Source organism: Rhodamnia argentea, chromosome 5 (assembly GCF_020921035.1).
Source record: "Rhodamnia argentea isolate NSW1041297 chromosome 5, ASM2092103v1, whole genome shotgun sequence".
NCBI lineage: Eukaryota > Viridiplantae > Streptophyta > Magnoliopsida > Myrtales > Myrtaceae > Rhodamnia > Rhodamnia argentea.
Window position 1 is genome coordinate 385,331 of NC_063154.1, and position 20,710 is coordinate 406,040.

Below are 20,710 nucleotides of genomic sequence, written 5' to 3' on the forward strand. Positions count from 1 at the left end.
CACGTACCGCATCAGGTAGTTATCTAAAGCCCGCCTAAAACCCTAGAACCTCCCCAACTTCACTTCCTTCTTCACTGTCACAGACCCTGCGTTACTGTCTATTTATCTACGCACTCCCGGTATCATCAATCGGTTAAAGCTTCGATTTTTATCGGAGATTAGAAGAGAGAAGATTCAGATTTGTTGTTGTTGTGGGAAAGATGGAGGTGGAAGCAGAGAAGAGAGATGTTAACAGCGTGATGAGCCAGTTGGTGGATCCAGAAGGAGCAACATTAGGTCCTCCCATGTACCTTCCTCAGGATGTTGGCCCTCAACAACTTCAACAGATGGTCAATAAGCTCCTCAATAACGTAAGATTTGAATTTGATCTTCAAGTTTGCTTGTGTCGATGTACTGTTTAAGTCAATGCGAATGTGTACGTGAGCGCAGACCTAGAATTTCATGCGGGACTGGACCTGTTTCTAACTGAAGTTTGTTTTCACGGTCTCATGCGGTTCTTGGTGAGAAGTGGACAACTTTCCTTCAATTTACTTTGTTTGCTCCTTATGTGAACATGTTTTTAACTGAAAACGTGTCTTTTTCGCTCGTGTGAAGCGAAACACTGAGATCCCAATTTACAGATTGTTGTTTTATTTCCAGGCCTCTAGTTTTCAGTTCTTAACTTATTTTGAAGAATTTTATGTTGATTGATTTGCATATTAACGTTTTTGTTCACTAAATTTCATTGATGGCAGAGATTTTCATTTTCTTCCTCTTCCTCTAATGGATTTCATATTTTGGATATATATCAGGAGGAGAAATTGCCGTATACGTTTTACATATCGGACCAGGAGCTCGTTGTGCCTCTTGAATCTTACTTACAGAAGAACAAAGGTCAGTAAAGAAGCCAAGGCATCATTCTTTTAGGAGATTCCTCAGGTCTCTAACTGCATATCGGTTATTCATTGTCAATTTGGGTTCATATTGCAGTTTCTGTGGAGAAGGTCTTGTCCATTGTCTATCAGCCACAAGCCATTTTCCGAATTCGTCCTGTAAATCGTTGTTCAGCAACAATTGCTGGTATGAGGTTCAGCTTTCTTATCCATCGGAATTCTTAGTTCTGGTTGCTGTCGGACACTATCCATCTTTCCAGGATACCTGATTCAGTTAGACTGACATTAGAGATAACATACTATTTGGTATCAAGGAGAGCAATGTTGTTCCAAGGATATTGATCATGGAGAATACAGTTTCGATCCTTATGGAGTGCTGGAGGACCTTTGTTTGACATGCTCAAATTAATTTGCTCTTATTAAGCAACACATATTTTATGCCTTGTAGCCTGATGTGCATAGATAAAATGCCCTTTAAAGGCTCATTTCTCTGTCATTGCAGGTCATTCAGAAGCTGTTCTTTCTGTGGCCTTTAGTCCTGACGGTAAACAACTGGCTAGTGGTTCAGGAGATACGTCAGTCCGATTGTGGGACCTAAATACCCAGACTCCAATGTTTACTTGCCAAGGTTGACTCTCTGAATCTCTTATTGCCTTATGTCCTCCAATCTTCTAATGTTATGCCTCCTTCCCCATCGTGGCGGCATCTGAATACACACATGCCTCCTTGTTCTATAGTTGCTGTCTATTTCCTTTGCTGGAGGACAGTAGGAGTTTGTTATATTTCTTTATTTTTCATATTGGGAATTGGGGAAGGTGCGACGGGTTGGATTTTCCTAGAGGCATAAGCTGCACTTTGCACCATTGAAATGGATTGTGGGTGGAAAAAATGCTAGCAAGCGGTTTGTTGGCAATGTATGATTACTTGGTTGCCCTTTTGTCTTTCAATTAATGAAAATTTCTTCTTACTCAGGGCACAAGAACTGGGTCCTCAGTATTGCATGGTCACCTGATGGTAAGCATCTTGTAAGTGGAAGCAAGGCAGGGGAACTCCAATGTTGGGATCCATTGACAGGGCAGCCATCAGGCAATCCGCTTGTTGTATGATCCTTATTGCATTGTAATCTAGATAGTATCCTATTCAGTTGATTGTATTTTGCTGCATTGACCGATTTTGTGTAACTTGGAGCTAAATTTGTTTTATGGAAAGTTATTATATACTTTTGTACTTTTGGTGCTACACTTCAATGTTTAAGAATCCTTCCTGCAAGGATTCCGTGGAACTCCAACTCCTATCAATGTTTCTTTATTTATAACTCTTCATATTGACTAGGAAATGATGGATAAAAGTACAAATTTGTTGCTTCTAGTTTTATATTTCTTGTGGCAAAATAAGTGGGAGCAGTGTTGGCCTAAGTGTGGGTGATTACTTCGTAAGTTTAGCGTAGTAAGAACAATTTATTGTGCAGTTTCACGCCTGTGGGAAGAGATAAACGGTGTAACATCTTTGCTGAGAAAAACTTTCTAGCATCCTTTGCTTGTCCTTAGTTGTTGTTTGCTGTACTTTTGGGCAAGTTGCGTTTTTGTCATTGCAAATTTGTGAGGTGTTGAAGTGTCTTGACTTGTTATCGTGGCTTATGCATAAGCAAGAATAACCTCTGTACCACTAAGACATCAAAACTGCTTTTTGTCAGGGCCATAAGAAATGGATCACAGGTATATCTTGGGAACCGGTGCATCTGAGTTCACCGTGCCGTCGCTTTGTGAGTTCTAGTAAAGATGGTGATGCACGTGTATGGGACATAACGCTAAGAAGATGTGTTATATGTCTGAGCGGTCACACTCTAGCTGTTACATGTGTAAAGTGGGGAGGAGATGGTGTCATATACACTGGGTATGCAACTTCTTTAATTTAGCAATTGTGGGTGAAACTGCCTTTTGCTTGGTAATGGTATCAATCTTTGTCATGAACTCTATCTCTCTCCCACTTCTCAATAGCTATTCCACTGACAAGTTGGACACAAGAGAGGCTACTTCACTCTGACATAAGTGTTTAATCACTTTGTGATGTATTAATGTCCATATGCTAGTGCCATGATACATGAACAACAAAGAACAATGTCAAGAAGTTTTTTTTTTATAAAAACTAAATCATACTTCTAATGGGCCTAAGATTACGTGGTGACTTGTAATTCTGCTTTCAAGCAACTAAGTATCCTTGGATTTTGCAGAAGTGCTGCTGCTACTGTTACTTGTTACCTGATAAAGTAATTACCTTTAATTCCTTGCAGCTCCCAAGACTGTACAATCAAAGTCTGGGAAACTTCCCAGGGGAAGCTGATTAGGGAATTGAAGGTAATGCCTTTTATAAAGTTTATAACACGGATTGCTGTGTCATTGCATGCCTGTTTTCTTCTCCATGAGGGCTTCAGTTTTATTTGCGTCTTTGAGGTAGCAGCATTCACTTCATCTCTTTGGTGCCAGGAGGGAGTTTGGCACCTAGTGACCTACCCAATACTTATTGGGCATATTTTCTAGCCCAGCTATTTGGTGATACAGGTCCTTGAACATTTTCATTTTTTACTTCTGAGTAGATAACAACGTTAATGCTATTGTTTGGAAGGGAAATACCACCACCTTTTTCTATGTGATTGAGATATGAACTGCATATTAGGTTAGAGTTTAGTTTCCGTGACTCAGGGGTTTTGTCTTTTCTTGGTTTCTACTGCAAAAAGCTGTTATTGGAAGTCTTCATTCTCTTTCTAAGTTGCTGCTAGATCCTTTTCTTCTTTTCTTCATGATCATCTACATCTATGTAAATTTTTTGTTGTAGGGTCATGGACACTGGGTTAACTCCCTTGCTCTGAGCACAGAGTATGTTCTTCGGACTGGAGCTTTTGATCACACTGGAAAACAGTATTCATCTTCTGAAGAAATGAAGCAAGTGGGTAACTGTTATTATGTTGAATCAGCTTCATATCACGAAGCAATAGGCGCGCAGTTATTACTTTCTGTACATTTATTATCTTATACAACCAAGTAATGGATTAAGCAGTCCTCTGTCTATTTTTGCCGGGTGTTTTTTCTCTGTGCATGTTCTCTCCCCCTGTGGTGATTCTGTCCCCTCGGGTCTATGGACATTTGTAGTTCCACTTTCTGGTAATTGTTATATGAACTTCTGTATTTTGTTGATAAACACAGGTTGCTTTAGAAAGGTACAAAAAAATGAAAGCCAATGCCCCTGAAAGATTGGTCTCTGGATCTGATGATTTTACCATGTTTTTATGGGAACCGTCTGTCAGCAAGCACCCAAAAACACGAATGACCGGTCATCAACAGGTAAGACTGTGCAAATTTAACTCTTTCCCTTGCATGCGTGCGTGTGAGGGAGGGAGGGAGTTCTGGCTGCTTTTTTCTGGTAAAACCAGACATCTTTTCCCTTGTGTACTTAGAAGACAGACAGTTTTCCACTATAAACTAATAATTGCCAAAACGATGTTACATAAGGAATATTCCACATTGTGGTACTGGTGGCACTGGTTCAATGGATTAAATATCCTCAACTTGAGGCTAGTTCATTAGATCCTCATTGAACTGTCTTGTGTAATTTGACTTATTAAATGCTGGAAATTATGCTTTTTGTTTGCAGCTTGTGAATCATGTCTATTTTTCACCTGATGGGCAATGGGTGGCTAGTGCTTCGTTTGATAAATCTGTGAAGTTGTGGAATGGTATTACTGGGAAGTTTGTTGCTGCATTCAGGGGACATGTCGGGCCTGTTTATCAGATAAGGTTTGAGATATTTTCAAACTTAGCTTGTCTTATTTATGCAAGAACGATCTCTAATCAAGTTTTCATAATATACAGTTGGTCCGCAGACAGTAGACTTCTTTTAAGTGGGAGCAAAGACTCTACTCTGAAGGTTAGTTGCACAAAGTATATAGCTTATGAAGGTTTTCCATAAAGTAGTCAGAAATAAATTTAATATCCAAATAAACTTGTGTCGTGCTGGCAAAAGAGACCATATGTGGTCACCTAGTATTGCATCTGGAGATGAAAATGATATTTATGTGGATCATATGTAATAATGGTGGAAGTTGGTTAATTTATGATGCATGCAATTAGGATTTTTATCCCCCGGTTTTTGCTAAATTCTGGTGCAACTTGTTTTTATTGGGAGATTTCCGCTCAAATAATTTATCACTCTCATCTTGCTCAACTTTCGGAACATATTAGGTTTGCTGCTTTTGCTAGATATGGTGATGATGATATGGTAAACCAGAGTAAGTACCTTTATTAGATTAGATTGTTTTGCACGGATCTGTATTTTTATAATGTATGGAAGTTTTAGTGTTGTACTCTTGCCTGTCGTTTTGATTCTGATTGAACTATTTGTAATTGACAATAGCATGTGGAGTTTACTTTTTTCAAAGGTTGTAAGTTTTATGAATTTTGGCCTGGTTTGAATGCTTGAATGTTCCATTGTGTTTGGCTTACTTTTAGATCTGGGATATTCGCACGAAGAAGTTGAAACAAGACCTTCCAGGTCATGCCGATGAGGTTTGTTCACTTAACATTGTCATCATGCAATTTTTAAGTAGCAACCGTGGACCGCTGCTTTGCTTATTTTTGGCATCTGTTCTCATGAGAAGGTTTTTGCGGTCGATTGGAGTCCAGATGGTGAGAAAGTAGCTTCTGGTGGTAAAGATAAGGTGTTGAAGCTATGGATGGGGTAATATGCATGGGAGTTATACAAAGGCGTATCAGACCATTACATATGCAGATGAAACAATTCACATGTTTTCATCTGAAGTGAAGAATTAATTGTATGATAACACTTTCATGGCCAAGAACAGTGCACAATCAAGTATCAGGTAATGCAAAGTTGGATGTAATACAGTTGTTGAAACTCTCTTGCGTCGACCATGGCAGTTGCAGCCAGGAGGCATCATCTTCTTATGATCCAGCTTATATTCTCAAGGTTGAAAAGCAATTCAATGCAGTGTTAATTGAGAGAATCATGAGTTATCACTATTGGCCAATCAGTCTTTTGATATCTATGTCCAAGTTATAACGAGCCCTTCAATGTTCCTATTTGCCTTATGCATGGTGGCAGTCAAGTATGTTGGCCAGAAAGGAGCTTTCTTTGGATTGATCGCTAGCTCGTGCCATTAACACATCATCTGACAAGTTTTCAACAGTGCTTGCAAAGGTTTCAAGATTGTTTGCGATGTTCTGATACTATCATTTCAATGTCGGAACACTCAATTATACCGATATTGTTATTGAATATTTAATCAAGAAAGAAGAAAATTAATTAGCTTAAAAGAATCTAAATTTGCTAGAACAAGAAATGGAAATTAGAAATTTATTCTATCCTCTGGTCATTTGCCCGCTTCTGGACATATAGCTTCACCCTAACTCGAGAACTTATACTGCTGAAGACATTGGCAAGTTGAGCTAGACAATAAAAATCTTTGGATAGACAATCAGCGTTGCATCATCTGTCGAGTTTCTAAATGGAAAGCTCTGTTCATCAAGTGAGCGAGACACCATACACGGCCTTATGGTAACTAGAATAGCTCAAACAGAGAGGCTCTGCCTTCGCCTGTAAGGTTCCCAATGACGTCGCTTAGGCCGACCTCTAAAGAAAAAGCTCAAGCAGAGAGGAAACCTCTCTCTTTGAGGCTTTCAACAGTGTCTCTTAGGCTAACCTCCAGAGGTGTGAAATTCACACCCAACACCTTCTACTCTTTGCCTTGATATCCTATGAGCTGACACAGCAGGTTTGTCGTCCTCGCATCGTCGTTCAAAATGCATGATTCATGCAGCATCGGCTAATTTTCCACTATAAACCATCAATCGGCAAATGATATTGAATAATAATACTCCACATTGTAGTACTGCTGGCACTGGTTCAATAGATGAAACATCCTCTTAATATTTTTCTTGAGGCTAGTACATTTGATCCTCGTCAAACTGTCTTATGTGTTAATTTCCTGCTCAAATAATGGATCACTCTTATCTTGCTCAACTTTCGGACCATGTTAGGTTTGCTTCTTTTGCTATATATGGTGACGTGGATATGGTAAACCAGACTACCTACCTTCATTTGCATGTATCTGTATTTTATCTTGTATGGAAGTTTGAGTGTTTAACTCTTGCCTGTCGTTCTGATTCTGAATTGAACTATTTGCGAAATCAATAGCATGTGGAGCTTACCTTTTTCACTGGTGGTGAGTTTTATGAATTTTGGCCTGGTTTAAATGCTTGAATGTTCCATTATGCTTGGCTAACTTTTAGATTGGGGATATTCGCACCTTCCAGGTCATGCCGATGAGGTTTGTTTACTTTACATTGTTGTCATACAATTTTTAAAAAGCATGTCTACCGTGGACTGCTGTTTTGCTTATTTTTGGCATTTATTCTCATGAGAAGGTTTTTGCGGTCAATTGGAGTCCGGATGGTGAGAAAGTTGCTCGTGTCATTAACTCATATCGTCTCACAAGTTTTCTTCTACATTGCTTGCAAAGTTATCAAGATTATATGAGATGTTCTGATGAGTCGTTTTGGTAGGCAAATCACATTGCGAAAATAGATGTTAATCACTCCAAGGTTAGATGGGAAAAGCTGGTAAAATTATCTCTGAAAGTGGAAAAATCATACATTATTCAGACCAATTGTGTGATTTAGGAGCTAGAAGGCTCAGGACAGACCACAGGTCCAAAAGTCAATATCAACAAGCTTGTGTTGTGCTATTTTAAGCAACTGCCTAGACGGAGACGTATCCCTTCTCCTTTAGGCATTCGATGGTGTCTCTCAGACTCGCTGCCAGCGGAGTGAAGTTGACACCTAGAGCTTCTGCCTTCTTTCTTGATATCTCATACTTCGATGAAAAAGGCTTCTCATCTTCACATCTGCACCATTAATGAAACAACTCTAATCTCTTGGATGCACAGTAGTTCAACACTAGATGAGTTGAGAATTAAGGAAGAGTGATAACTTACTTCTCAGGGAGGTGCAATGCAGGGTAGAGATCGCGCAAAAACTTCAGAGCGTCGTGACGGTGTACAACTTCTCCTTCCACGCAATACCTTCTGCCAGCTGAAGGATTTTCAAAAGCAAGAATATGTGCAAGAGCAATATCTCTGACATCAATAAATCTGTAGGATAAGCCTCAATTACTCCCATGCAAACGTCAAGACAACTTTATACTGGGTGATTCTGCCAGTAGTTGAAAACTATGTCGCATGGGGAAATCTGCCGTAACTGCTTATAATAGCATGTCTGTGCAGCCAATTAAGCAGAACCTTCATATCTAGGCCAGATTCAGGACATAGAATTTATGGGCCTCAGGATCTCATGTTGCCGAATTCAGTTTACTAGCAAAGAAGGGCAGCTATACCATGGACTAATGCAGAACTACACTTTGAGACACATGCTATCATACGTAGATTTGAAAGCACACAACTTCACTGAGATCGTCTTCAATAGAACAGATGGTTCTATAGTTACTCCTTGAGATTGTTTTGTGTTGTAATGAGGAGGATGCACAAATGTTTGGCGAAGTCACTCCGAAATAAAATGGCGAAGCTCTAATAACAAATATGTTTTATTGCTAGATGATAGTGATACTATTAACGAAGTTCAGTATTGTCTCCACGGTGAGATTAACAGTGGGCTGCAAGAAAGGGCCGATCACAAATAGGTCAATTCCATTCTCTTTGGCGAATTCCCAAGCTGCCTTCTCTGCTAAGGTTTTTGAAAGCATATGCCAGAGCTGAAGATTAGATAAACCAAAGATAGACTGTTAGTATCTTCAGCCTCACTTAACACATGATAACCATTGACAGAACATGGATTCCATTCGATGTCACCCAAGGCTTTCGAAGATTACCAATTAAAAGAAACGACAGATAAGTAATTCTCCTCCAGGAATCGAAGTATATAGAAACTGTTATATTGTGCAAGCATATGCAGGATCTAACATGGTGCCAGACCAAATGAATAACACCAAACAACTGTCAAGTATAAGACTGGCGCTCCTTGGTTTGGGCATCCGTAAAAGTCTAGTGCAACCTATGTGATTTAAGAAAGAAATGTTCCCTGATGTCCCAACTCCACTCAGAATCAGCATTTTACCAGTTTCACCGTGTAACAGGAACTCTGAATGCAATCCAACAGCAAAATTTCAGAGGTGAAAGGAATGGGCAGCGATATTGTCAGGATTACACAAACCTTAGATTTCTCGCAAAATTCTGGATCTGAGTACCAAGTCTCATCAACGACAACGCCCGAAGTCAGAGGCTTTCCAATGGACGAAACTGCGGCCATGGAGGGCGTCACAACCACTCTCCTGATAGAAGAGGCTTTGGCGCATGATCAGAACATTAAGGGTGCCTTATAGGGCAGGATCAATTATTTCAGCCTGAGAGTTATGCAATGGAAGGAATCATTCAGAAAAATTCTCATAAAAAGCATCAGAAAAACGAATCTCGATTTGTTTGAGTGATACAATGACTGATGCGGATGAACAAAGGTGAGTTCCAATGGCTATGCTCAGTTCTATTTATAATACAAAGAGTCAGCAGCTCGTGCGACTCTTGAGCTCCTCTCGATTTGTCTCGTAATGCTTGTCTCGATGCACTTGGCTACCAGCGCATGAGTCTTGGCATTGGCGCTAGCTGTTAGGGTTCCCCATGCCGCTTGAATTTGAATGGAGTGGCGGCCAGTTCATGGGCGTTCTAGAAGGCTCGTGGACGGGTGACTCTTCGGCTGCCTACTCGCTCAGTTGGTCGCTCGCTGGGTTGTCCGTGGCATGATGCGCGGCTTGATTCTGCATGAGTCTTGCATCGTGCGGTGAGTCAAGTTGTATGAGTCGTGCATCATTCACGGGTTGATCCTGATTGATGTTTGCATCATGCAGGAACTGATGCGTGTATGATCCGTCTGATCCGTCTGCTTGACCACCTTGGCTGATGCTTGGTCGAGTGGGATTGATGTTGGGTGATTCACACGACCAACCATGAGTTGAATTGCGGGATTGATCATGGAATGATCGGCTAGTTGAATCACGGTCGATCCTTGAGTGAGGATTTTGCCGGACCGTGATACATGCGATGCTGCTGTTTCTGAACGATAATTCCAACTTGTTTGATTTTTCTTTGAAAAGTTTAGATTTTTACCGTTTCATTCAAAGGTTCATATGGCTTTCCAATATCCTGGGGCGTGCCCAAGTTCAAGAGGAACTCTTATTAACTCCTCATAAGCAGCTTTATTTCAAGCTTTAAGATGTTAATTTGGAACTTCCTTTTATATTACCATTCAACATAAAAAAGTATCGAGTAGTTGTACTTATCTAATTTTATATTCGAGATAAATCATACACGATCCCTTAATTTATGCTTCTTTTTATTTTCGTAATCAAGACCTCAAGCTTTTTCTCGGATATATCTAGAGGTGTCAAATGGGTGGGTTGGGTCGGGTTTAGATCGGGTCGAATATGGTCCGACCCATATTGACCCATTTAACCCGTTTTGATTTGTATTCATCCAATGCAAATTCAATGACCCATACCCGATCCGACCCGTACTTGACCTGTATTTTTTAAACATTCTATATTTAATCAAATCATACAATACTTGTTTTTTTTTTATAATTTTATAAAAAATGAGATTTAATCAAATCATACAATACAAATTTTAGGAATTTTTTCATTTTTTATTTCCTTTTTTATTTTTATTTTTCCTCCTTCCTCCTCTCTCCCGCAACTTCCCTCCTCCATCCGCGACTCTGCAACTCCGCTGCAACCTCCCTCCTTCTGTTGGTATTTAGGGTTTCAACGAAGGTGGGAAGGCCAACAAACAAGCGCATCCGGGTGAGCCCCAACTCGAGCGATCTAGGCAAGCTCGAGGTTGCCCAATCTCGACCGGAGATCTCGAGCCAAGATCCGGGTGAGTCCCGTGCTCACCCGAGGCCGGCGAGCTCGAGGATCCCCCTATCTCGACCGGTGAACTCGAGGCTAGATCCCGACGAGCCCCGAGCTCGCCTAGGCTAGGCGAGCTTGGGCTCGCTTGGATCGGCCGAGCCTCGAGGCTCGCCAGAGCTCGCCCGGTCTCGAGACTTACTAGATCTTGGTGAGCCGAGCTCGCCCTAGGCTAGTCGGCGGCCGTCCCCGACCGGTGTCGGCCAAGGCAGGAGAAAAAAGAAATAGAAAGAAAAGAAAGGAAAAAGAAAAGAAAAGAAAAAATTAATGTTATAATAAAATATTAAAAAAATTGAATTTCAAATAAAAAATTATTTATGACTCTATAGTTATCTTATCTAACTCATTTATGCCTAACCCATTTATGACCCATTTAAAACCCATTTAGAACCTATTAGATTTTTAAGTAACTCATTTATGACCCATTTAAGCATATAAGCTAACCCATTTTTGACCCACCATCATCAAATATGGGTTAAATATGGGTTCTAGACCCATTTTGCCACTTCTAGATATATCGAGCCCTTTAACTCACTTGATTTTTTCAATAAAATCCTCTCAATGTCAGCACACTCAATTATCCCGATATTGCTAAACAAGAGAAAGGGAATTAATTGGCTTAAAAGAATTTAAAACTGCTAGAAAAAGAACCGGAAATAGAATTTCCTCCCTTTCAACAAATGTTTTTAATTTGCATTCAATCACCAGACAATAAAACTCATAGGATAGACATTGAGCGTTGCATCATCTTTTAAGTTTTAGAGATGGAAATTTTATATATACACACACCAGTCTGATTCGGGTGGGCGATTTCTCGTCCGGAATGGGAAACCGGGCCGGTACTCACTGGTTCTAGTAAATTGGAACAGGAAACCACTGATTCTGGATCAGTCCGGTCTGGTTCCGGGCGGTGCAAGCGGTTCCCGGTTCCTGTGCATTCCCCTACTACGGATCTATCCGAACTACCAACGAATTGGACTGCACCACTGGGAATAGAAGCCCAAAGCAACAATTCTACTCTACATAGGCAGTCGGTTGGAATCCCTCTACAGCCATTATGTCGCATAGGGGTTACATGAGGATGCCGGCTTTTCGCCACCTGGCATTGTCGTATGTTCTAGCAGGCCCAATTTCGTGATAAATGACCAGTCAGATTCTTCGATGCACCCAACCAAGACATATCTTTGAGCCATAGTCGGTTCAGACAAGTAGGCCGCCTTTGAGTCAGGCATGACGCGAGTGATCAAATAGTTTGGTGAGGAGTAGGCGTTCAAGTTGAATAGTATCTGAAAGCAATCGTAGATAATTTGGTTTCTTATTCATATAGATTGCAATTGCTATATATCATCCAAAGGCCCAGTAGATGATTCAGCTCCAAGGATAGGAGAGAAGAGAGGGAAAATGAGCACAACAGAGAAGGAGGTTTGTGTAACCGGAGGGGCCGGTTACGTAGCATCCTGGCTCATCAAGTTGTTGCTTCAGAGTGGCTATAGAGTCAAAGCGACCTTGCGTGATACCAGTAAGTTCATCGTTTTATCTTCATGTTTCGTTCTTAGCAATTTCTTGTTTTTAGTTTAATCATTCTGCTGCAAACACCTCGTACCCGACTCCGTTTTCATCAGGGACTGTGCTTTTCTAATCATCTCTTACTCGCATATGCATGCATGTATTTGGAAGAGCATAAGTGCATGTGAACGCAAATACTTATTTGTCCAGGTGCTTTTGGAGCCGCTGGCAGTATATCTGAATCCATTTCTTCTTAATCCTGGTTTTTATAGAAAAGGATATGTTGCACCTCAAGTCAAGATCAAGTACATAGCATGTGTCATGATTCAATAATATGATGTCATCCTATATGAAGGGACTTAGGTTGTGATCTGTCAAATCTAACACTGCATTCTTGTACGTGCACTCAAGCAGATAATTCACGGAAGACGCAACATCTTCTGGCACTTGAAGGGGCAAAGGAGAGACTCCATTTGTTTAAGGCAGAATTGCTAGAAGAAGGATCCTTTGACTCGATAGTCGACGGGTGCGGAGCTGTTTTCCATACAGCATCACCTGTGGTTTTCTCAGCTTCCGATCCCCAGGTGCCTGCATATTTAAGTTCGTTTCACTTTGTACTAGTGTAGATTCATATGATAGATGGTCTGATATTGCTTGGGTGGTTCGGCAAAATCGTATCGATGATCGCCTTCACATTTCAGGCTGAAATAGTGGATCCACCAGTGAGAGGCACCTTAAACGTTCTGAAATCATGTGCGAAAGTCGCTTCTGTCAAGCGAGTGGTCGTGACCTCCTCCATGGCTTCAGTAGTGTGCAATGGAAAACCTCTGACCTCTGATGTGGTAGTTGATGAAACATGGTTCTCTGATCCGGCTTTCTGCGTGGAATCAAAGGTAAGATGCTTTTCTTGATATTGTTGGTCTCTTTTGCTCGGTCCGTTTTTCCTGAGCTCGTTCATCGCGTTGATGGGGCTCTGCTATTTTCAGCTTTGGTATGTGCTCTCCAAAACCATTGCGGAGAAGGCTGCTTGGCAATTTGCAAAAGAGAACAAGATTGACTTGGTTATGATGAACCCAGGACATGTGATCGGCCCTCTTTTGCAGCCTACCGTCAATCTCTCAGTGGAACTGATATTGAACTTTGTCAATGGTATTACATGATGGTCTCTAGATCACATGAGCTATTTTCCATGAGATGATTCATATTACATGTAGTCCATTTCCATGTGCAAAGAGAAACACAGTTGCACAAGGAAATTGATCTTCCTCTAAAAATGGTATCTGCAGTGGGAATAATCGAGGTGTGTATGATGTAGGAACTGAAGAATTCCCCAATGCGTCCTACGGATTTGTCGATGTCCGAGACGTTGCACAAGCACATATCCAAGCTCTTGAAAACCCTTCAGCTAGCGGCAGGTATTGCGTAGTTGCAGGAGTAATGCACCGTCACGACGCCTTGAACATCTTGCGCCATCTCTATCCGACATCGCACCTCCCAGAAAAGTAAGTTCCCACTTTTGTTCAACTCCATAGATTAAAAGCTAACTTTTTTCTCCAATGAGCAAGTCGAAAACCGGTCTTAATGTCGATCATGTGCATCAACGCTAGCTGATGCTGCACGAATCATGCATTTTGAACTCAGATGTGAAGACGACAAACCTGCTGCATCGGCTCATCGGATATCAAGGGAAAAAGTAGAAGGTTTGGGTGTGAATTTCACACCTCTGGAGGTTAGCCTAAGAGAGACTGTTGAGAGCCTCATGGAGAAAGGTTTCCTCTCTCTTTGAGCTTTTTCTTCGGAGGCCAGGCCGGCCTCAGCAACACCATTGGGAACCTTAGGGGTGGAGGCGGAGCCTCTCTGTTTGAGCTTTTCTGTCATACTTGAAAGGTTTTCGGTAATGTATTGCATTTTTCGTCTAGTTACCGGGGGAGGCATCTCCTTCACTTGTTGAAGGAGGCTTTCCATCTCTAAAATTTGAAAGATGATGCAACTCTCAATGTCTATCCATTGAGTTTTACAGTATGGTGATTGAATGCAAATAAAAACCACTTGTTGAAAGAGAGGAAATTCTATTTCCGATTCCTTTTCTGGCAGTTTTAAATTCTTTTAAGCTAATTAATTCCCTTTCTCTTGTTTTAATATTCAATAACAATATCGGGATTGGAAGGATTTTATTGGAAAAATCGAACAAGTTAAAGGGCTCGATATATCGGAGAGGAAAATCAAGCGAGTCAAAGGGCTTGATATATCCGAGAAAAAGTTTGAGGTCAATAATAACAATATTAGGATTGGAATGATTTTATTGAAAACATCAAGCGAGTTAAAGGGCTCGATATATCCGAGAGGAAAAATCAAGTGTGTCAAAGGGCTCGATATATCCTAGAAAAAGTTTGAGGTCCCGATTAGGAAAATAAAAAGAAGCATTGGATTATCCAAAAAAACAGTTCAGTAAATCGGTTCCCATTCAAACCGGTTCGAAAATCGGTTCTAAATTTTGGGAACAGATCGGAATCGGGCCGGTTCTCGATTACAAGTATCTAGGAACCGAATCGATTTTGGAACCGATTTTTAGCTACTGTTAAAAAAAAGAGTCTCATTTGCCTCACCTTCTTTGTTTTTGATGGATTATAATTTTTATTGCTCATATTAGGGATTGTTGCTTTTGGTGGATAGTGATTTTTATTATTCAACTTTTATTTTAAATCGTCTCATTGCTATTCATATTATTTTACTAAAAAAATGAAATAAAAAAAGAAAAATAGGTTCTTGGGCAGATCCTAGAGCCAGACGTAAAAAATAGGGTAGATTCCAGATTCTAAAAATTTAGAACCGCTTATAATAAGGTCGATTTGAGAATTTAAGTCCAAAACCTATCTGTCCGGCCATGCTCACCTCTTCTGCTTACGAGGAGTCCATAAGAGTTCCTCTTGAACTTAGGGGGCGCGCCCCAGGACAATGGAAAGCCACGTGAACCTTTGAATGAAATGGAAAAAACTAAACTTTTCAAAGAAAAATCAAACGAGTTGTAATTATCGTTCAGAAACAGCAGAGGCGCATGCGTAATGGCTTACGAGTTGCAAGAAGCCATCTTTCGTCAGCCAAAAAGCGACAAAAATGGGTTTAGATGGGTTTCAACGATTTCAACGATTGAGCTGAACAGCGAGCTCTTTATAACTCGATCTGCTCCGTCTCCGACTCTCCGGTATCTTTTGTTCACTCTCTCACTGAACCACAGAGACGAGACCCGTGCGTGCGTGCTCCACGATTCAGGTGCCAATAACGGAGGAGATGAGCAGAGCAGAGAAGGTAGTGGGCGTGATCGGAGGGTCGGGTTACATAGCTTCTTGGCTGGTCAAGCTCTTGCTCCACCGTGGCTACACTGTTCGCGCCACTGTCCGAGACCCAAGTATGAAAAGAAACTCCCTTTCTTTACTCTCTCTCTGTCTCTGTACTCTTCCAACCTTCTTGGGCATTGTCAAGCTGTCGGAAGACATGAAGTTGTGTCGGACACCCTTTATTAGTGTGAAACCATCAAGTTATTGCTTTTTTTGAGAGAGAGAAGAATTTTGGTAGCTTCATTAGTGTTGTGTTGTGGATTGCCACATATCTGCCCTATAAAGTTCAAAACTTTCGCATCCTGTTCGACTTCGCTTAAGATGTGGCACGCTCAAACCATCGTTTAGATTCCCGATTCTTGATTTACTTATTGGCGTATCAGTTTTGCACAAGTTCATCCAGGAACAACGCCACGCTTCTTGTTCCGCCTATGCCTTTCTGTCGGCGAGGGTGCTTGCAAGTTTTTGAATTTCAATCAGTTGAGTACATATTTCTCATTCTTGTGCCCATGCAACAGCCGACCCAAAGAAGACGGGGCACCTTCTGGCACTCGAGGGTGCTGAGGAGAGGCTGCATTTATTCAAAGCGGAATTGCTGGAAGAAGGATCCTTTGATTCCGTAGTCGATGGATGCGAATGTGTTTTTCACACTGCATCCCCTGTTTTGCTCTCAGCTGCCGACCCCCAGGTGCTTGAATCTTGCCATGTCAATAGTCTTTAACGATTTGTTATGTTCTTAGATTCCAACATTGTCCTTGTTTTCCTAAATTAGTAGATAGATCATGGACAAACGATTCCATTCCATGTGCAAGGGGATTTGCGTTTCTTCTGCCACGATGAGTTTAGATTCGTTTTTCTGATGCTTTTTATGAGAATTTTTCTGAATGATTTCTTCAACTGCATAACTCTCAGGCTGAAATAATTGATCCTGCCCTAAAAGGCACCCTTAATGTTCTACGATCATGCGCCAAGGCCTCTTCTATCAAGAGAGTGGTCGTGACGTCCTCTATGGCTGCAGTTTTGTTCAGTGGAAAGCCTCTGACTTCGGGTGTTGTCATTGATGAGACTTGGTACTCAGATCCTGAATTTTGTGAGAAATCTAAGGTTTGTGTAATCCTGACAATATCGCTGTCCATTCCTTTCGCCTCTGAAATTTTGCTGTTGGATTGCATTCAGAGTTCCTGTTACACGGTGAAACTGGTAAAATGCTGATTCTGAGAGGAGTTGGGACATCAGGGAACATTTCTTTCTTAAATCACATAGGTTGCACTAGACTTTTACGGATGCCCAAACCAAGGAGCGCCAGTCTTATACTTGACAGTTGTTTGGTGCCATTCATTTGGTCTGGCGCCATGTTAGATCCTGCATATGCTTGCACAATATAACAGTTTCTGTATACTTCGATTCCTGGAGGAGAATTACTTATCTTTCGTTTCTTTTAATTGGTAATCTTCGAAAGCCTTGGATGACATCAAATGAAATCTATGTCATTTCAATGGTTATCATGTGTTAAATCAGGCCGAAGATACTAACAGTCTATCTTTGGTTTATCTAATCTTCAGCTCTGGTATATGCTTTCAAAAACCTTAGCAGAGAAGGCAGCTTGGGAATTCGCCAAAGAGAATGGAATTGACCTGGTCACAATAAACCCAGGATATGTGATCGGCCCTTTCTTGCAGCCCACTGTTAATCTCACCGTGGAGACAATACTGAACTTCGTTAATGGTATCGTTATCATCTAGCAATAAAACATATTTGTTATTAGAGCTTTGCCATTCTATTTCAGAGTGACTTCGCCAAACATTTGTGCATCCTCCTCATTACAACACGAAACAATCTCAAGGAGTGACTATAGAACTATCTGTTCTATTGAAGACGATCTCAGTGAAGTTGTATGCTTTCAAATCTAACTTATGATAGCATGTGTCTCAACGTGTAGTTCTGCATTAGTCCATGGTATAGCTGCCCTTTTTTGCTAGTAAACTGAATTCGGCAACATGAGATCCTGAGGCCCATAAATTCTATGTCCTGAATCTGGTCTAGATATGAAGGTTCTGCTTAGTTGGCTGCACGGACATGCTATTATTATCAGTTATGGCAGATTTCCACATGTGACATAGTTTTCAACTACTGGCAGAATCATCCAGTATAAAGTTGTCTTGACGTTTGCATGGGAGTAATTGAGGCTTATCCTGCAGGAGCTCAAACATTTCCAAATACATGCTACAGATTTGTTGATGTCAGAGATATTGCGCTTGCACATATTCTTGCTTTTGAAAATCCTTCAGCTGGCGGAAGGTATTGTATGGTAGGAGAAGTCATACACTGTCACGACGCTCTGAAGATTTTGCGCGATCTCTACCCCACACTGCACCTCCCTGAGAAGTAAGTTATCACTCTTCCTTAATTCTCGGCTCATCTTGTGTTGAACTACTGTGCATCCAAGAGATTAGAGTTGTTTCATTAATGGTGCAGATGTGAAGATGAGAAGCCTTTCTCATCGAAGTATGAGATATCAAGAAATAAGGCAGAAGCTCTAGGTGTCAACTTCACTCCACTGGCGGTGAGTCTGAGAGACACCATTGAATGCCTGAAGGAGAAGGGATACATCTCCATCTAGGCAGTTGCTTAAAACAGCATAACACAAACTTGCTGATAATGACTTTTGGACCCGTGGTCTGTCCTGAGCCTTCTAGCTCCTAAATCACACAATTGGTCTGAATAATGTGTGATATTTCCACTTTCAGAGATAATTTTACCAGCTTTTCCCAGCTAACCTTGCAGTGATTAATGTCTATTTTCGTAATGTGATTTGCCTACCAAAACGACGCATCAGAATATCACATATAATCTTGAGAACTTTGGAAGCAATGTAGAAAACTTGTGAGAAGATATGAGTTAATGATGCGAGCTACTTTCTCACCATCCGGAGTCCAATCGACCGTAAAAGCCTTCCCATGAGAACAAATACCAAAAATAAGCAAAATGGCAGTCCACGGTAGACATGCTACTTAAAAATTGTATGACGACAATGTAAGGGAAACAAACCTCGTCGGCATGACCTGGAAGGTCTTGTTTCAACTTCTTCGTGCGAATATCCCCGGTCTAAAAGTAAGCCAAACATGATGGAACATTCAAGCATTCAAACCAGGCCAAAATTCATAAAACTCACAGCCAGCGAAAAAAGCACGCTATTGATATTTACAAATAGTTCAATTCAGCATCAGAACGTCAGGCAAGAGTACAACACTCAAACTTCCATACAAGATAAAATGCAGATCCATGCAAACATCTAATCTAATGAAGGTAGGTAGTCTGGCTTACCACATCCACGTCACCATATATAGCAAAAGAAGCAAACCTAACATGGTCCGAAAGTTGAGCAAGATAAGAGAGATCCATTATTTGAGCAGGAAATTAACACATAAGATAGTTTGACGTGGATCTAATGTACTAGCCTCAAGAAAAATATTGAGAGCATGTTTCATCTATTGAACCAGTGCCAGCAGTACCACAATGTGGAGTATCCTTATTCGACATCGTTTGGCAATTGATGGTTTATAGTGGAAAATTAGCCGATGCTGCACGAATCATGCATTTTGAACAAGCCTGTGAGGACGACAAACCTGCTGTGTCGGCTCATAGGATATCAAGGGAAAGAGAAGAAGGTTTGGGTGTGAATTTCATACCTCTGGATGTTAGCCTAGGAGACACTGTGGAAAGCCTCAAGGAGAAAGGTTTCCTCTCTTCTTGAGCTTTCTCTTTGTAGGTCGGCCTATGCGACGTCATTGGGAACCTCAAAGGACATACAAAGGACAAGTTGAAACGAACTAGAATTTGTAAGATACAACACTGAAAGATGTAGAAAAATGATGGACAACAGCAATATACAGACATCTTGGGGCCGCTGAGAAAATCACTGGTGATGCTTTATGGGAAACAGCCTCACACCCGTCAACTGCCGAGTCAAATTACCTTTCTTCCAGCAATTCTGCTTTCAATAAACGTACTGTCTCCTTAGAGGGTTAGAAGTTGTCGTGTCTTCTTTGAATCTCAGTTTGAATGCGCATGCAAGAAAAAATTAGATTTTGCTTATCAAAATTGCTATAACACTCAGTCACTAGACTGCAATTAACAAGTTACGATGCTGGGTATGTATTTGATTCGCTTGAGTGGTCACATATGATTGTACTGCAAGAGATCTAATTTTCAGGCAATTAATGTCATAGGCAACCTGAAGACCCAAATAATACATGCCCTGAGTTAATAATCCAAAAGGTAAGAGATGATTAGAAAAGAACAGATTCATGTTATGACAGATTTTGTTCCCTTTTTGTATCGTCTAAAATGTTTCAACTAAGAAATTGTAGACCGTACTAATACTAAAATGTACACACCAAGAATTCAAAAGGTTAAAGATTCTGAAGAATAGAGAATGAACATAACGTTGTATAAATTTCTTGGGATCACATAGAGTTGCTTTGACAAGCCAGGGTGCTGTGTAACCGGACCCTCCAGTTACGCATCCCACCTTCTTTGTTGTACTCATCTATCCTCTACTCTCCTCTTGTTGGCATTGAATCTTGAACAGGGTCTTTGGAGAGAGTATGCTGAGAGCAATTCATATTAAAGGCGAAAAAGATTCTCTTTACTTAGTTTAGAAAGTATTTAAGTTCTGCAAGTGTTTCAGATTCGTTTGTCTAACCATCTTGTATGAGGCCTTGAATTTCTCTCCTTTTATTTTTCCACGAAAGTTGGACGAGGAAACTTGGAGAGACCACCAACTCAGGTTCATGTCACGCTATGAATGGCTCAAGGCAAGTCAATTTCATGCGGAGGTTTTCTTCTCTCACCAAAGGAAAAGATGAGCTCTATAAGATTGCTTTTCAGGGGCCAAAAAAGACAAAAAAGAAAGCTAAGTCCTGCATCAAGTCAATAAATACTTCACAATCAGAGCAACTTTTTCATCTTGAATGGCAGTGATCAACAGATTTTCTCTGGTTTGCACTGGTC

At 40.8% G+C, this 20,710-nt stretch overlaps 2 protein-coding genes, 1 long non-coding RNA gene and 2 pseudogenes across 4 annotated transcripts; 3 read left to right on the plus strand and 2 right to left on the minus strand.

Annotated features, from left to right (window-relative positions):
- Positions 1-27: 27 nt before the first annotated feature.
- LOC115753100 (notchless protein homolog) lies at positions 28-5,948 on the plus strand. Its single transcript, XM_030691602.2, has 13 exons — positions 28-350; positions 792-873; positions 970-1,059; positions 1,375-1,500; positions 1,845-1,972; positions 2,566-2,765; positions 3,163-3,226; positions 3,705-3,815; positions 4,073-4,210; positions 4,521-4,663; positions 4,739-4,793; positions 5,375-5,431; positions 5,524-5,948. The coding sequence occupies exons 1-13, from the start codon at positions 201-203 to the stop codon at positions 5,605-5,607; spliced, it is 1,428 nt and encodes a 475-aa protein (XP_030547462.1). The 5' UTR covers positions 28-200; the 3' UTR covers positions 5,608-5,948.
- LOC125314981 lies at positions 1,629-1,969 on the minus strand. Its single transcript, XR_007198332.1, has 2 exons — positions 1,841-1,969; positions 1,629-1,763 (listed from the first exon to the last, which is right to left on the minus strand). It is a non-coding gene; the product is annotated as an uncharacterized LOC125314981 (long non-coding RNA).
- Positions 5,949-7,473: 1,525 nt separating the features above from the next.
- LOC115753071 lies at positions 7,474-19,952 on the minus strand (annotated as a pseudogene).
- Positions 12,132-19,492, plus strand: LOC115753104 (phenylacetaldehyde reductase-like). Of its 2 annotated transcripts, none has more exons than XM_048278627.1 (6): positions 12,132-12,375; positions 12,777-12,946; positions 13,064-13,255; positions 13,349-13,511; positions 13,678-13,864; positions 19,307-19,492. In XM_048278627.1, exons 1-6 carry the CDS (start codon positions 12,258-12,260, stop codon positions 19,449-19,451), a joined length of 975 nt encoding a protein of 324 aa, XP_048134584.1. In that variant the 5' UTR covers positions 12,132-12,257; the 3' UTR covers positions 19,452-19,492. The 2 variants fall into 2 exon arrangements, with proteins under 2 accessions (XP_048134584.1, XP_030547469.1); XM_030691609.2 differs by lacking the exon at positions 19,307-19,492 and adding an exon at positions 14,004-14,422.
- On the plus strand, positions 15,425-18,619 carry LOC115753103 (annotated as a pseudogene).
- Positions 19,953-20,710: the final 758 nt, after the last annotated feature.